The 18,217-nt window shown below is 39.5% G+C and overlaps 1 protein-coding gene across 5 annotated transcripts in view; it reads right to left on the reverse strand.

Moving 5' to 3' along the window:
- The window catches only part of wake (wide awake), a 68,112-nt gene that overhangs the window by 15,008 nt on the left and 34,887 nt on the right, over positions 1-18,217 (reverse strand). Inside the window, exons 1-2 of one of the 5 annotated variants that reach the window (XM_015170429.3) lie at positions 6,813-7,111; positions 5,602-5,676 (exon numbers count right to left, since the gene is read on the reverse strand). In XM_015170429.3, coding sequence (XP_015025915.1) covers positions 5,602-5,609 — 8 coding nt within the window. In that variant the 5' untranslated portion in view covers positions 5,610-5,676; positions 6,813-7,111. Of the gene's footprint in view, positions 1-5,601; positions 5,680-6,812; positions 7,112-8,355; positions 8,733-18,217 lie in introns of those variants that run through there. The other 4 variants (XM_015170431.3, XM_070206840.1, XM_070206839.1 and 1 more) reach the window with 4 other exon arrangements.

Below are 18,217 nucleotides of genomic sequence, written 5' to 3' on the forward strand. Positions count from 1 at the left end.
GATATCTATTATGAAATCATTAAAAATAAATAAGTGAAATGTCTATCAACTAAATATTAAATTTTATTTTCTAACTTCTGGATTATTTTATTTGCGAATGACAAATATAGAAAGTCTCTCTACATAGCGTGCGGTAGTAATAAATGTAGATGATTACAGGGTATGTGGGACAAGGTAGTGCGTGTATCTTGACTGTGGTTGCAATTGCATGATAATAAAATTTATGAAGCTACGCGGCGTTAAATTGCCACTGCCCCACATAAATCACATGCGCGAACCTATACGCAAAGGTCAGCTGTGGGTCTGTGCGGCGATGTGCGGTGCGTTGTGCTTAAAGTGGAGTACACCAACAAGTTAATCTACTTAATAGAGGCGACAGCAGACACTGCCACAATGTGGCACTGACGCAGCTCCTGGCTGGCCCACTCAGGCGTAAGGAGAACAACTGCCTGGGCGGCTCCTTTGCTTGGAACTAACGCCCACTTCGCCCATTCTCCGGTAGTGTCCCGCTGTCAGTTCGCATCAAATTATGCGGATTTTATCTGGCATTTCGTGCTGTCATAATTGTCAAATCTACCACACATTAAACCAACGACAGGCGACGACTTCATTTAAATAAATTTGTCGCTTCCTCAATATAAAAGGCACCGAAAAGACCAGAACTCTTAAGCACTCGCTCGGTTCACTGCGTTCGACTCTCGGCTGGGGGCACTGTGGAATCGTGTCTGTCTGCCTGTCTGTTTGTCTTTCTGGCTGTGGTCTGTCAGTTTAAAGTTGAGCAAAATGCGAGTAAAAAGCATATTTTATGTCTTGGTAAAATATGAAATCGCATTATGAGTGCGGGGAGTCGCGCCCAACCACTCGATATTCCCTCCTCACAGAGGGAACTTTAGCGGAAACGCCAATTGAATCTAAGTAACCAGACATTATGGAGCTAGATAAAGATGTGAAAGGGAGACAGAGAGAAGGCAAGAGAAATGAACGAGAGAGAGGGGAGCAAAAGCTAAAGCATGCATACTGATAAATCTTTCTTAAGCTTGACCTTTGCCTCAAAATCAGCCGTCGGTCATTTAAATCCATTCAAAAACGTTCTCTTCTGTTGGTTTATGTCGTTCTATTGGTTTAATTCTGCCAAATCAAAAAACTAATGTATTCATATTAATCAGATATGCAAATTATTGTAACGTCCACGGCTTTGGCTCCAAAATGGGAATGGGCCAACCAAAAGGAAAACATTGAGAAACCAGACGAAGAAATGCCAAGCCGAATACTAAATTCTCTGTCGAATACGGTTATCTGATCTTGAAAATAATCAGAGTATAAGCTTATGAGTGGTTCTGTTTGAAAAAAATACACTTCAAGGAGTTAAGAAAATAATGTATAGTATAGCTTTAATTCCAACTGATTGCCGTGGCATGAATTTACAGATTTAAGACATGCTTAATATCTTATTTATCTAATAAGATACTGGAAGAATCCCTGATATTTTCTGTGTCACAATCTATGCGTTTATATCTTAGAGCCTAACATTTGAGCTCTTCTGCCATTATGTTAAATAAAGATCAAGTTAAGTAACTCATCTTCAGTACGTACTTAACTATGTCACATGCTCTTCAACATAATCATAATACCCTCTGTTAGGGCATGCAAATTCAGTGCCGAAATGGTAATAAACGTTTTGACCGGGTCAGTTGGCCGCTGTCAGCGTTTGCTTCCTATGCGTCCGTCTTCGGCATTTTCTTTGCTTTTCCAACACCCTTATTCTACCCCCCCCCCCCCCCCTTCCCCCTTGCGCTGTCTTGCCGCTGTGGAAAAACAAACCCAAAACCAATAAACCGACGTTAAAAATTATGTAAATCGCGCCCGATTTGCAAAAAGTTACTGCTTTTTTTTGCTTCTGCCGGGTCAAAGGCGCAAATCTGACTAGTATAAAAAAGGATTTTTGGACTCTAATTGAAAAGTTGGGGGCCGAGTTTGCGAGTGTGTGTGTGTTAGGAAGAGAAAACTATTTAAGTGTCTATTGCGAGAAAAGAATGCGAATTGACCTAAATTTATGTAGTTGGCTCAGAAACTGTGCTATAGGAAGCTCATAATGTAGAAAATGAAGTAAATGGAATAATAGAATAGATAGTACGGCCCAAGAAACTGTGCAAATTTGCAGCTGAAGCTGAGCAAATCTTTAAATAAATTCAAAAGCAACCCAATTTGGGTCAGCAGCTGGTCAACATGCGTGCAGGTGGAGAGGGGACGGTGGTTTCGTCACCCTTTGACCTTTGGGGGCCATTAAGTTAAAAAGTCGCACAAGTTACTTTTGCTGCGATACCATTTGACATATGTATATACGGCAATTGCTGTCCATTTGCATGTGCTTGTGTGTGCGTGTGTGTGTGTGTGTGTGTGTGTGTGTGCAGCTGAAAATCGGACTCGCCATGTGAGCGCTACGTGCTAATGGCGCTCTTTGAGGCCGCCCGGCAACGTGACAAGCCCAAACTTCAATTCTCAAAAACGATTAAAGAGAAAACTGAAATCAAAGCAGGAATAGAACTAACAACTAGCAGGAGAGTGCTAGACCACGTTATACCCTGTAACCGGCTTTTATAGATTTGTCTTTTGGGTTTGCAGTCATGTGTAGGTAGGTTGCAATTGCCGCGTTTGATTACAAACTTTTCAAAAATAAAGTCTTTTCCAAAACAAATAAATTTTCAAGTAATGCGTCCCATATAGCTATATGATAGAGTAGTCCGAAGTTCATATAACTTTACTTAAAGAGCAGCACGGGGCTTTAATGACAAAATGATTATACCCTCTGCAAGGACACAAAAAGGCAAACAAGATAAGTTTAATTCGAAGATTTAATAAACTAAAGTTAGAAGAATTTAAAACCAATAAAAGCTGTAAGATTTCATAAAAGTCTACCCATTATCATATCTGCCAAGATCAGGTAGGATATCTTTAAACAGATCGTTCAACAATCGCTTAAATATAATTCTTATAAGATTTCGCTGAGATTCACAATCAAGAGAATATCTTGAAGAACATTTAGTCAATAGTTTTTAGTTGAGATACAAGCGATAGTGTCGAAAAAGATGCAAAAAAGACAGATCCAGCAAGATTGCTTTTAAAATAATATCCTAGACTTTGCATAGTCAGAGAGATTCGGCTTTTGTTTTCACTTAAATATACCCCATATTTAAACAATTTCTTTATGCTTGCAGGGTATCACAAAGCATTTCATTTGCATTGTTCAATTTAAAAAGAAATTTGATTGATTCGAGGCGCTTATCTTTGCGTTGGCTTTGTAAAGCGATTTCTTTGACAACAACCTTTGGAACACACACACATACGCACACGAGCATAAAAAGCACAGCTATAAAATGAGGTAACCCTAGACGAAGCCAAAGGTCATTCAAAGAGCAATGCCTGGGTTTTCCCTTACACAATGTGCATGACTCGATGCTTGATTAAAAAATACCAGTACAGCAAATAATCGATGCTTCAATGCATTCGGTTTTGAATAGCTTTAAATAGAAGAGAGCAGAAATTCCTGGAATCAAATTGTGCCCATAATGGACATCTTGAACACCTTGGCTACTGCAACTGGCCCAAACAGATGCGAACAAAATTAGGCTAATTGCATAGCCGTCAGAGTTTGAAAACTGTATTATGCAAAAAGTTGCTTAAAACGGAAGCCGTTAGATAAAACAGCGTTTAGTGCAAAATAATTCTTAGTTACGCAGTAATTTCTCCTCCATTGAACCAAACAATCTATACGGCAAGCATTTCCCTGAAAATCTCGAAGCTCAAAAGAGCTTTTCCGGTGCAATTCAGTCTTGCATATGCGCCAGCATTCTGACATTTTCAGAAACTCTTTTCATTTACCTTGCGTAGTTATGTTTTGCACATTTAAAGTTAACTTTGTTTATGTTATTTTAACTTAAATCTGCTACGAAAATACTTTGAATATTAAATATAGTTGTTACTTTAAAGCTTTAAGTCTTGAGTTAAGATAAAAAGAAAATACATAAATGGACAACATTCTGCATTGAAAACAAAAAGCTTTAAAGCTTAAACTTTAGTTCTTGTTACTTATGGACAATGCTTTAAATATAATTTTTAGTTCTAATTTTAAGTATTAAACACCTTGGTTAAAGATATATCTTCACCTGATTCAAGAACGCAGCTGTCCAAACGTAGAAAGTTAGCTTACAACTAAATAGTTGAATCTATTGCTCTACAAATAAAGCAAATCTGGCTTACTTTTATTATTAAACAGCCTTAAAGAATTCTGTAAAGAGCAAGTTTTTCTTTTCACTCTCGAGTTGACCCTTTGACAAAGTTTCTACTTAATTTTAGCACAGAATTCTTGATTTATTTTTCTCTATGTGTACCGTTTGTTATCTGCAGGCATTGCATAATATCTAAAGCCAAAGAAAAATAAGAACAAATGCATGGACAATTTTCAATCCGAATGACAAGCATGTTACTTTACGTTATCGTATCGAATTTGAGGCAAAAGTTTTCCTTATCAGCAAGAAACTAACAAGTTTTTCAGACTCAACAAAAGTTGCCTTACAACGAAAACAAAAAATAACTACAACAACAACGAAAAATAATAACCTGCAGCTACTTTTGAGGTAATAAGCAGCAAAGAAAATTTGTAATGAATTTCCTTTTAATCAAACATTTAAAACTTTTTAATAAACAAAATAAAATTAAACTGAGTAAAACGAAGAAGCGAACGAAACTTTAGACTCTGCGTGTGTTCAGGTCCAAGGGTCTAAGTGCACCTAAATGCAGGTCACTTGGTACTATGTGAGGGGGGGCGGCAAAGGGGGATATTGGGCAACATTCGAGACGAGGGCAGGCGAGGCTTAAAGCTGTGCATTAAACTTTTGCTTCAATTTTCTATTTCTCAAAAACCAAACAAAATGAATAAAATGAAAATAAATAGAAGATATGAGTGCGATTGACCCGAGAGAGTATACGACTGGTGGACACCCTGTTTAGTTGGCTTCAAATCGCATTTACATAAATCTATTTCAATATTCACCACACGAGGTGGAATACAAATAAACAAAACACGGATAATATAATAGTTGGTATCAAAGTTTTATAAGCACGAAATCAAGTGGTTCCGTAATATGCCCTTCTTCGCGTACTTACAGGGTATAAATAAGATATTGTGTATTCGTTTAGAAAGTTTCTGGACACATTTTGGCAAACGAGCCAAGTCGTAGTTTGGTTATATTAATGGTCAAGCGTCAAGCAGAGAACCCGAGGGCGTGGCCGGGGGCCGCCAATTTTTAGCTGTCAGTCGCAGCCGCAAAATACAAAGAAAAAAAAAAAAAAAAAAAAAGACAAACAAACATGAAAACCTGTAAAGGTAAGTGCAAACAACCAAATACAATTCAGATGCGATTTTGTGGAAATGTGAATAAACTTTTGGAAAAACGCATCTCGGAAAAGTGTCTTGCAGTAAAACCGTAAAAATGCTGCAATAGTTCAAGTTTTTCATGGCGTTGCATATTTTAACCACAAAGTTGAAGACGAAGTACTTAGTATCAGTGTGGGTATGTGTGTGTGTGCTATGCTTTTGCTTACCTGTTCATTGTGCGGCGCACTGCAAATTGCAACACAAACAACTTTAATGAAAACGACGACGCGACGGCTACAAAACTGCTGCGAAAACAACAACACAAACAAAAAACAAAACAAAAAAAAAAAAACAAAGTGAGCAACGCGCAAAGCTTTTTGCAGCTTGCGGGCGGCGTATTGTGTTTATGTGTGTGAGAAAGAGATGCAACTGGATAAGTTGCCCTGCGACTTGTTGTAATTATGCTGCCATTGGCGCTGCCGCTAGAGTTGTAATTTCCGGTTCAGTTCACTAACGCAGTTCACTAGTTCTTATTTTTTTGAGCGAAAATATTGTTCACTATTGTTCTTTTGTTCATTAATACTTAATTTTTGCTCAGTTATTAATTAATCCCGCCCTGTAATCAATTTCGTGTTTGTATTCATTTTTAATTTCGATTTGCTTTGCAGTAAATTAAACTTGTCCAGCTCAGAGTTCAAATGAACTAAGTGTGAACGACTCGAGACAACTCTGTCTGCTTCTGCTGCTGCGAGTCGTCAGGGTAGACACGTGAGTAAATTTGCTGTAGTCAAGTTGATGTCTCGCACAATGGAAAAGAAACAATAAAAAAGCAACAAAAACAGCAACGGCAACAACAACAAAAAAAGCAAAAGTTCACTTTCACTGCAGCTGTAGTTGTAATTGTTGTAAATTTTATTCAAGTTGCGCGTGCAAATAATAACAACAGTTGGACACGCAATGCAATTACAGTTAGATCTACGCTGCCGCTTGTGCTGTCTCGCTGCTGTAAATTGCTGTTTTTTTCTGGCACGTAATATTTAATTAACATTGCAACGGCAGCAAATGCCAGTGGCAACATCATCAGCAACAGCGCTGTGGGGAAGAGCTGCGGTAGCCCCAGTCGGTAGCCAACTTCTGTTACCCTCCCTGCGGCTGCTGTTTGTTGTTATTCTTGTTTTCATTGTAGGTTGTTGCCTCAGCGTTTCTTTTTTAAACGAAAGCGACGCGTTTAGTTTTTGACACAACAACTAAAACACGACGATCATTCGTTAAATTTCGCTCACTCTCTCAGTTTGTTTATTGCATACGCTCTCTACATAACACTGTGGGCAAACTCTCTGACGCGTCGGCGTCGACGCAGGTAACTCAGTTGTTGCTTGTTCTCTTTCCCTCTCACACACACATGCGCAGCCGCAAACAGGTAGTTGGAGACACTCACACAAACGCAACGAAGCAGAAACGAATACGCAAGGCGTCGCGTTTTTTTATTGCTTGCCGTTGCCTTTTCTTTCGTTTATTTTTGCCAAACGACGTCACAAAGTTATAAGCTGTGGCTTAATTAATTTTAAGTATAACTTTTATACTGATCGTTTTCATATTTATATCATATTCTCACTGTGCACAATTTGAATTGGTTAAAATTTTCGTTTCTTATTTGTTGTTATTGTAACTCTGCCCGCAACACGACAAGCCGCGCGCTGCGCTCACATCAAAAGTCGTTAGTCAACTGAAATTGAAGTTGCAGCGACAGCGACGGCGACGTCAATGGCTGAGCCAGAGCGTCAACGTCTTGGACGACTGAGCGTCGTTAATGGTCAGCGCTTCACAGTTAGACGTTTCTCAGTTGCCGCTCTCAGCTGGTGTTGTCGTCGGCGTCGCCATTTCGTGGAACTGTGCAGCGATTAAAAAAATGCCGACGATCGTTTCTCTTAAGCTTTTACTATTATTTACATATATTTTTTTGCTATCGCAGCGAAGCTATGTATGCTCCAATGGGGGCCGGGTTGGCCTTCAAAATATACATGTACATAAGACATACATACATATGCATGTAAATAATATATTGAAATCAAAACTGTTTTTCCGCGGAAGTCGCTGATAAAGCTAAGAAAACTAGTTATCAGCGTGGAGTGTGTGTATGGGGGATGGAATATGGCATTGATATGGGGAGGGGGGGAACACTCAGAGAAAATCCAAGTTCTACATTTTTAGGGAAACGGTTCTGAACTAACAATTTTTCGCCTTGAATATTTTTCAATAATGCACAAAGTACCCAATTTCAAAATTAACCGTTAATGTTATAAGATTAAGAAAAAAAAAGTCTTAAATTAAGTAAGCAAAAAATTTGAATAAAATAAAAAAATTTGCATGCATAAAATAAAGTGTTTTTAACTGTTTTTCCTGGTGGAGTATTCAAGAATTTCGGGATTTATATTTAATTAAAATAAGCTAGGAAATTGATGAGTACTCAATTCTTGGAATTTTTGTTTTTTATTCGTCGAGTGCAGCATTCTGTTGCCCGTTCTGATTTCTTATTTTCTTTTGATTCGTTTAAGCACCCCCCCGCGTCCCTTACCCTACTCATGCCCCAGTGAGCTGCTGAGGCCTCTGGGACATCGTTTTTATGCGGCGTCAGGAGTCCGAGCAAGAGCTTAAGTGCGCATTTGAATTTCAATCAGGCCGCCGCTGCCGACTCTGCTGCTGCTGCTGCAAAATAAATAAACCGTTGAGCCCGCTGCTGCTGCTCTTCCTGAGATTCTCCGCAAGTTGCCAATAAGATCTGCCTCAACGTGGCAAAGGCTGCTTTGTCGATGTGGCACACGTGTCACGTTGCTGCTGCACTGGATTTAGAGTAGGGCGCGTGTTGTTGGCGTCAACGCAACTTAACACGATGCACGTGCTCGTGCTCGTGTCGAGCACGCGCTCTTCTCTAGCTGCCGCTAAATAGCAAATTCCCGCTTCGCCCCGCACCCATCACTTACCATTAATGATTCTGGTCAGCTTGTTGCGTCGCGTTGAGGACGGACTCAGCATGCTCTCGCGACGGCTGTTGGCGGCGCTGCTGCTGCTGCTGCAATTGCCGGGCTGAGGATGTGCCGCCAGGTCGCCGTAATTGACATTCAGCTGGGCGTGCATTTGCCCGGAGGCGGCTGTTGCGGCGGCAATGCTGCTGCACGTGGAATACAAGCTGCTGGCCGAGGGCCGTTTGCTGAACGGTGTGGGCGCTGCTGCTGCTGCTGCTGCTGACGCTGCCACATTGCATGGGACGGCCAGAGTGGGGCGTGGCAGGTCGCTAAACACAATCTCCGCAAAGGAATCAATGCTGGCCGAGCGCTGCAACGCGCTGCTGTCCTTGCGCCTGCAAAAGGGATAGGAATTTAATATAAGTGGCAGCAAGTGTCAAAGACCGGGCTAAGCTGCAGCTGGGGCAGCAGCTTTGAGCTGTTGCAAGTTGTTGACAAATTGTAAACTATCGCAATTACTTCAGCTTCACGCTACCCTGGACATTTTAATGACCATCAAGTGTCGCCAACCCACTCTGTTGCGGTCACTGGCCCGGCCTAGTTACCATTAGCATGACCATTAACATAATGCAGACACTGTTTTATGGCCAAAGAGAAAGCCTTGGGGTCTGCCTCGGCTGCTGCTGCCAGCTGGCGCTAATGCCATGGCTAATGTGCCGCTGCCATTGATGTGTCCATTCTGGCCGAACACTCTTTTTTTTTTCTTTCTGTGCTGCACGCTTCCAACTTTATGACTTGCAACAACGCATTGCCCCCAAAAGTTGTGGCAAAGTTGGACGCAAAATGCAATTCTGTGAATTTTAATGGATTAATGTGACAGCGGTGTGTGTGCGCGCAATATGAAGATAAAGTGGCCAATGGCCTCAATTGTTGGACCAAGTGGCAAACAAGAATATCAAGACAATATTGTCCCCATATTCACAGAGTCTCTCGCTCTATCTCTTGCTTTGTCTCTTTCTAACTATTACTCCGAATTCAAATCTGAAGAGCTAGCTTCATCTTGAAACCTTTTAATATTCATTTAAATGTGTGAAAAAGTGACTGGCGATTGACCACATGACTGACTCATTAACTGAACCATTGCCTGAACGACTGATTGATATGTTGACTGATTAGTTGACTACATAAGTCGACTGGTTAGCTGAATGAATGCTTGATTTACGAACTGAATAGCTGACTTATAGAATGATCAAATGATTGACTGATTGATTTGGTGAATGGTTGACTGACTAATTGACTATCAAAACTGACTGGTTGACAAACTGAATGACCGATTGATTGAGCAATGGAATGATTGCATGATTGACCAATAGAATGAGCTTTACTAATGGATCAAATAATTGATTGATTGACTAACTGAATGCTGACTGTTTGAATCGACTGATTGATTGAATGACTGACTTGCTTGAGAACATTGCTAATTGATTGACTAGCTGTATGACTGACTTATTGGTGGGTTAACAGATTAATTTACTCACAAAGCAGACTTTTTAATAGACTGATGACTGATCGATTGACCAACTGATTGACTACAGAGAATGAATTGCAACAGAATTACTGCCTTACTGATGGACCACAATTACTGTTTGAATAAATTACTGAATTGATTCGTTTATGAGAATTGAACTGACTGATTATGAGAATTATTCTTCTCGTGGACCACACAACTGACTAAGTGACAGCTTGACTGATTGATTAACTAAACGACCGATTGCTTTACTAATTGACCAAATGCATATCTTACTAATTAACAAGCTGTCCGATTGAGCAATCAGCATTTAAAATTTAGAGAGCAATACGCCGAAAAGTTGTACTTCCTAGTTTATATAGGAAAAAAGCATGTGTTCTAGGAATGCCTCTTACCGAGAAGTTGCGCAAATTCTCAACTGCGTGCGGAATTTATTTTTAAAATACTCCATCTCTGAATGCCGCGTAACTAGGAATTTCATTGTTATGCCTTATAGCCCCACTAGACATAATCAATTACGAGCAATAAAATATGTATTTCTCCGTTCTTTACAACTCAATAATACTGAGACCTTGAGGGCGCCCAATTATTTGCAAAACAATCGAAGCATTTTATTGAACTGTTTCTCGGAATTTGAAAATCTAAACTCCCTATTGGGAATGAAATTTGAAACCAAGTTCAATGGAATAACAATGAAAAGTTCTCGCGCCGAGGATACCAGACTAGGAGATACCGTGTGCCCAGCTCCGCAACATGCATTTGTAATTAATAGGCGCATGGAGCACGGGGAGTTTTTTAAAATAATTTTACTCATCAATAATATTCATATTTACAAAGCGATTCTTGAAAAAAATTACCAGGATTTATGATGGAGTTCACATACACTGGACTGGAGGTTTTCATAGAGTAAATAAATATTTTGTTAATTTTAGAAATGTGCTTTATAAGAACCTATAAATAAAAAAATATGCATCGTCTAGTTTTTATAAACACTCTAAATCAATATTTATCGCTTTTTGGATGTTGGAGGATATTGAAAAAATAAAATTTCATCAGAAATGCTTCTTCCTACCATTTTACTCTTCCTTATACATATTTTGACTAATTGCTATAAACTTTAATTAAATACAAATATATCGCAAGTCAAATAAACGTATTTTTAAACATTTATAAAACAGCAAAATTTGATGTCGCTTTCCTGTTGCTGTTTACGCCGCGAATTAACTATTTCAACAATATGTTAATCACTTAATTCAATCAACAAATTTCCAGTGAAAACAGGTGAAAATCGCTTCAATAATTATTTAACATTTGCATAATCTGGCGCTGAGTTCTAATCCGCAAAGCAGCCGCAGTTGAGATTAAAGAGCTTGCGGCCTTGTGTCAATTTTGCGGGCGTTAAACTTCAGTCAACAACAAATTGTCCTCGAAAATATGTACTACATGGCGTATGCGCAACATTTTCAATTAAAACAGCAAAACGCTGTTTGCAATCAGAACACTCTGTAATTCCCCCTTTTCAATCCCGACCCACCAAAGCCACATTAATAAAGTTAGAGGGTGTTTGCATGCGTGTGTGTGTACGTGTGTGTGCACTTGCTAATTGCGTTAATTCGAAACCAAAATAAACCCCTTCCCAGAATTCGCTAACCCGCAAGTGTGCAGTCAACTTGTGCGTCACTGCAAAACATAAGTATAAAGAGTACTTGCGGCTTGCCAAGAGGATAAGAAGAAGCAGCCGCTTGTGATGGATGTAATGAAGTGACTTCTCATTGCGGATGGGCAAAACTCGACTTTGATGGAGCACGAAATTGAATACCATCTTGCTCAAAACATTATTTTTCAGAATCTTCAACCGTTGTTACAAAATCAAGCAGTTTACAGGAAAAGTCTGGATACTTATGCATTTTAATGCTATTTTCAAGCACTGAAAATGGCAAAAAGATCGGAAAATAAACACAGAAGTTATTCAAGAGTGTCGGGTAGAGAAAGGAAATGAGGTTGGCTCTGGTTTGGGATTCGAATATCCAGAATAAAAAAATAAATGAATTAAATCAGATGGTTAGTCAAGACAAAGTCGTCGACTTTTTAACACGAATGCGCATAAGAGGCAGGAAATTCCTGTGTGACCGCACTTCGCAGAAGACAGCCACACTTTTCTGGAAATACATTCGACGAAGTATTGGGCAAGAACCTTTCGATTAAGCTGATCTGGAACAATAGTCATGCTAACCTATCCACATCTGGCAGACACAAGTGCCCGCTCAGTCGTGTCACGTGTGAGAAAACACGAGTTACGCTCATCGCAATTAGCCGTTACGCTGCAAAAACAATTAAGTCAATTCCCAATTAGACACATATGTACATGTGTACACACATACAAACATAATTTGCCAACAGCTAAATACGCTTAATCAACGCAAATTCAATCAAATTACGACGCTTTCGAGCAACAAACGTGCCCCTTGCGCCACAACTTTCCCCCCTTATCCATCGGGCTCCCCTCTTGACAGTGTTGTGCGAAAAAGTTGTCCTCATCATTGCGATTGTCGTGTAGTTGAGGCACGGGCTGCTGCTGCTGCTTGCCACATCACTTGCCACATTTCATGGCAGGGTTCAGAGTGTCTAAAAGTGACTTCTAGTCAAGTGTAGTTATAGTTATCAACTAGATGCTGTGTGTGAGTGTGCGAGTGTGTGAGTGTGCGAGTGTGTGTGTGTGTGGCAGGCGAAAAGCCTGCAATGCAGATGAGTTTGTGGTAAGCAGCAGCAGTTGGGGCTGTGACAGTAAAAGCTTGAGTCGCAGAAAAGTCAATAGTAATCATTGTTATTAATTTAGGTGTGTGTGTGTGTGTGTGGGTGTGTGTGTGGGTGTGCGTGTGTTTGCTCTACCCTAAAGATCACTCTAAAAATGCAACTAACTTTCAACTGCCAGCAATAAGTCAACACAAGCAACAGTCAACAAAAGCCAGTAAAACTATTTTGGGTAGCAACTGTTTTTCTGAAAATACCCTGTAAAACGGATCACGAGTGCCAAGTAATTGAAAGTTTCCGCGATTTTTCCACACTTGTAGGTGAAATTTCCTAAAACCTAAAAACTTTTAGACAGTCAGTCAGGACACTGTATTATACGTAAAGAGATGTCATTATTACGTGTTTTAAAATACCCACTAATGACATTTGTATGGCTACAGGGCATTGCAAATCCATTTGCTTTCTTTGACATTAACATGCGCCTCCGCTTGACAAGGTTAGCTTCGTTTAACACTAACTAAGGTGCATGTCAATGAAGTAACCTTTTCCATATGTGTATGCTAACTATGCGTGTGTGTTTGTGTGTGGCACACACACACTCTCGTGGCAGTCTGCTGAGTGTCTTTCCATGCCTGCCAGTCGAGCTGCTCGGTCTGATAACCGTTGCCTCATTTGCACTTTAAGCAAATTCCCATTTCAGCTGACAACTCGCAACTGATTTCCAGGGACTCAATTGTAGCCATACATATGTATGTGTGGCGCAACACACGCACGCAGACTTAGACACACACACACACACACACACATAAACACTCATTGCTGACATTTTCCTTGCACACTTGAGTGTGAAATTTTCAAGAAATGTGTGCCCCTCTCTACCCACACTCCCCTTGGTAGACCCTTTATAGCCGCGATGTCAACCCCTTGCGCTGCTTTTAAAACAATTTTGGTAGCGCTGTCAACTTAGTGTTAGAATTTCGCCGACTAATGCGGGAAATAAGTAAGCTCCACATTGACGGAAAAGGCAATTGAATAGGTCATGTCGTGTAGCTTTTGTATATAAGTAGCACGTGCAACATTTACAATTGGTACTGTTCTTTTATGTAGCCTAAGAGCTTATCAAATAGGTTAAGAAAATGTAAGCGACAGGTGAAACAAAAACCATTGAAAATGTGTGAATCAGAACATAATCACCTTTGGCAAGTGCATGTTACAGGTATAGGTAGACATTTCAGAACTCATAAAAATATATAGATATATTATACTCTTGATAAGACGAGCAGCTGAGACGATCCAATCATGTCAGACTGTCCGCGTCGCTCTCATACCTATCAAACTGTTACAATTGTTTTGGGCATATCTTAGAGTTTTTAGGAGCTATAGACACTAACTTTTTTATGCATCAAGGCTGCAAATTGGCTTCGAATCGAAGCGGCTTTAAAGCTAGGAGCTGATTCAAGCCAGGAACCGCACCATCGACCATTTTCATTTGGGCCTGCAGCCCTGGTAGTAAGATGCTCATTAAGTATACACAGATAGAACAAATTTAACTTTTTAAATACAGTGAAATATCTATGGGACGAACAGTTGAGTAATTTTCATTCGCTCAAGAGTGGAAATGGAAGTTGAGTCCACAGAAGAGGCGTGTCTGTTGATAGAGTTTTTCCTGCATTTGTATCTTAACTTCAAGCACTTAAAGAGTAATTTCGACAACAGCTGGAAAATGTTTCAGTTTCCATGGAAACACGCATCTGTATCACGCCGAAACCTTAATTATAATCATATTTTCGTGCCCCATTTGCTCCATTTAAGATCAGCTGGCATCTGGCTGGTTCCGATTTGTTTACTTTTCATCTGTCAACTGTATCTTGGCCGTGCCTGACAGCACGCAAATTGTGCCACAGCTCATAACCGTACAGGCTTTAGCCATTTTGGCAACATGTGGCATCATTGTTCCGCCACATAGGCGCAGCGGATCTCGTCGCTTACATGAACATATGAACGAACCTGACCTGAGCGCCACCAGCCTATTGTGTCCTTTTTTGTATGTAGCCAACGCACTACAGTAACTCATCAGCAGTGGCAGTGGCAACATCGAACGACAACAGCATGAAGTGACAGAGAATGATTTAAAAACAAGCGAGACCACAGCAGCACAGCATGCTCGATTACGAAATACCCTGTGTTCAAGATTAAAACTAAAAATAGCTTTTAATTGTCATGAAACAATTTGTCATTGAGAAACTTGAAACAATTTGCCAGTGTAACATTTGTTTCTTAAAGGAATCATCCATTTATATCATAGGAATAAAAATAAACAAATTTTTTAACAAATTTATCTTTACTTCAGAAATTATTAGGCTTGCCTACCCTTATTAGACTTGTATACCCTAATGAGGCTACCCTGATTATAACTGATATCAATCAAGTGGAAATAGATTCCAAGTAAATGAAATCTAATTATGCATAGAGTTAGCCAACATATAAAACATTTTGCTTAAAGCTAGCCAAATGTTGAAACGAGTAGTTGGAAATGAGAGGAATGATGATATTCAGACTTGCTAGTTCGTCTGTTTGGCAGTTGAATTCGATGTTTCTGTGCTCTGTGATAAGAAAGATAATTCTTGGAATTGTTTTATTTTCCATGGAAATAGTATGCTTGGTTCAGTTTGCGGCTTTTATGAAATCCCTGCCTTGAGTTTCGGCTTTCGCAAGCTTAGTGTTCCGTGCACTTAATTTTTGACTCAACCTTAGGCTTGTCTTATATATCCAATACTTTAAACTTTCGATACTCGTTTTCAATTACAGGGTATCAAAAATTGCGGCAATGACAGCAACCATGACGGCACAACAAATTGTTACCGACATGAAGGACCTGAAATTTTGCTGTTTTTCATATTTTCCTTCATTTTGTTTTTTTTTTTTCTGTTTTTTTTTTTTTTACAATTTATAAAATTTTAAAGTAGATAACTCGCTGGCGTTGGCGAGGCGCTACACGTCGACTATCTAATGAGCTTGTCTGAGTGTGTGCGCGTCTGTGTCTCTGTTGTGTGTGTGTTTGTACCACATGACGTATGCGCAATTTTCATGTATGTTCCGTTTGCTCAACTGTCTGTCAGTCTGTCAGTCTCTTGGCTAGTTCAAGCCCGCAACACGCACAAACTTGATCCCCAACAGCCACAACAGCAACAACAACCACAAAACCACAATAACAACAACAGAGCCAAGCTAAGCTAAGCCAAGGAGCTGTGCCAGGAAACAGTTTTATTGGCTGGCTGCTTTTGTCCTTTAGCGCTTGAAAATACTTTCATTCGTATGCCCTATGCGGAGGGCATTATGATTATGTGCCAAAATGTGTAACGCATGGAATGAGGTATACATCAATATAAATTCGAATGCTGTACTGATTGATTGATGGTTGATTAACGGACAGTTCAAGCATTTGCTGTACGGTTTTGCTGAATTTCACCCACAAATGTGGAAAATTGGTGAAAAGCGCTTATATGCAATTTTGTGCGTACTTGTGGCAGGCTTAAAAAATCGCGCCCTGTTTCTCATTTTTTGCAAAATTGGACTCCCCTAACTGAAGATGGACGTCAAGGCTTGCTTGAGCGAAAGTTCACTATGCGGAAAGCTCATTTTAAATGTTCATTTTAAATTATAAAAATATCAAAAATTGTAGGATTTTCAGCCTAAGACCATGGCTTAGCTACGATGTTTACTGTCCGAAATCCAAATCCCTTTCAATGTTGGGAGCTATCGTGAGAATATAGATGATGATAGAAGATAGATGATATTTATCAATCTAACTTGTTACATACATTTAAACAAAACCAATATAGCCTTTTTAGCCCAGATCTAGAGATGCAGGGTATGTGTGTTATGCAACATGCATGTAAGTGTATTTAATCTCAGGCTTGCCTTAGATAGTTGTTTTCCTTGTTTTTATTTTTTTTTTCGCCTTTGTAGCTCATGAATAATGCATTCACAATTAAGCCCGTCGGGGCCAGCGAAGTAACCCAAAATCTGCTGGACTTTTATATCTTTTGCGTTCAGCTCATGCAGCTAACTGATTGTTGTTGTTATCATTTCAATTGAAGTTGTTTTGTTTTTAGAAGGAACTTGTCTAAATTTAGCAACAAATGCAGCTAACTGACACAGAAAACAAAACAAAAAACTAGGGAGACTGCTCTAATTGAGAGTGCTCGACTGGGCGATGCCCTGTAGTGATTAGTAGTTGCGAGTTGCTTTTACAAATATTAAAAAAAATGCCTTGCCTTAGTAGTAAATGTGTGCAAGTACAAAAAAAAAATAAGAATCTATCTTTCATTTTGGGGGAAGGTATCCTAAAACTGAAATTTTCTTGCTCAAATGTAGCTGCTTCCCAAACGTTAAGGACATAGCTGTAAAAACTTTCTGAGCGGGTTTCAATAATATCAAAATGAAAATATTTATTGATAATGAAAAATTAGGATAAGTTATCGAAAGAAAACGATCAACTTTTTCAGGGTACATCATGAGAATATACAGTCAATGCAATGTCTACTGGAATTTTATATTTATCGAACTCTGGAAAATAGCTTGATTTGCTTTTGAGATACAAGAAACTATGTTCCAGATTAAATTTCTCTGAGTTTGAGTTGATTGAGATTGAAAATCGATATTTATCGAACTTTGGAAAATAGGAGTTTTATAGAAAAACAAATCAGGCTGTCCTGTGTTTGATACAGCAGAAAACACATTCCAAACTAAGACTGCATTGAGATCCATAGTATCGTTCAAGAATATGTATATACAGGATCTGCTTTGTTCTGCCTGCAACATACACTTGCACAATTTCGAAATACCCTTTGTAGCCTATTTCAATGGGCACCTGCATAATAAATAAAGCCCAATCTAAGCAAAAATACATAGTCTAAAGCATCCACAAATTAAACTTAACTCCCCTCTGACGTACACGTCGCCCGCGCCAAAATGTAGTGTTGTTTTTAAATATCAAAGTTTAAACTCATAAAACGGCGCTTTGTGCTTTTCCAGCGAACAAAATCCACAAAACTAACTAACTCAAATTAACTTTGCGTTGCAATCAGAGTTTCAGCATTTGCTTTGGGTCTGCTTTTGAATTGGGTTTGGAGTCTGGCCATAAATGAGAGCAGTTCACAGTGGATTTTGCTGCCAACAATTGTGCAACTCCTGCGGCGTGTTGGTAAATATAATTTAGAGCCAAGTTGTGTTGACACTGCTGCTGCTCTACTGTCAGTCATTGCAACGGGCAGACTTCAGTTTCGCTTAGCATGACTTGACCAGCTCCCACTTAATATTTGAGGTAGGAGAAGCAGCACAAATATGATAAGCACGTTTCCTAAACCGACACAACAAATACCAAAGAAAGTAGCCGTGGCCTTAATAGAAACCATGAATAATTCAGCGAAGGAAATGAAGCAAAAGGCGATTTTTGATTAACTTGTGAAGGGCTCAACAAATCCTTTAAACAGAAGAAGTCGTAATCCTCTAACCAATTCATGGGTTCAAGGATGCTTCAAAAGAGATCCAAAGTATCCCAAAGGTCAAAGTGCCCAACAACACGAGCAGAGCTTTAAG

Source organism: Drosophila virilis, chromosome 2 (genome assembly GCF_030788295.1).
Source record: "Drosophila virilis strain 15010-1051.87 chromosome 2, Dvir_AGI_RSII-ME, whole genome shotgun sequence".
Taxonomy (NCBI): domain Eukaryota; kingdom Metazoa; phylum Arthropoda; class Insecta; order Diptera; family Drosophilidae; genus Drosophila; species Drosophila virilis.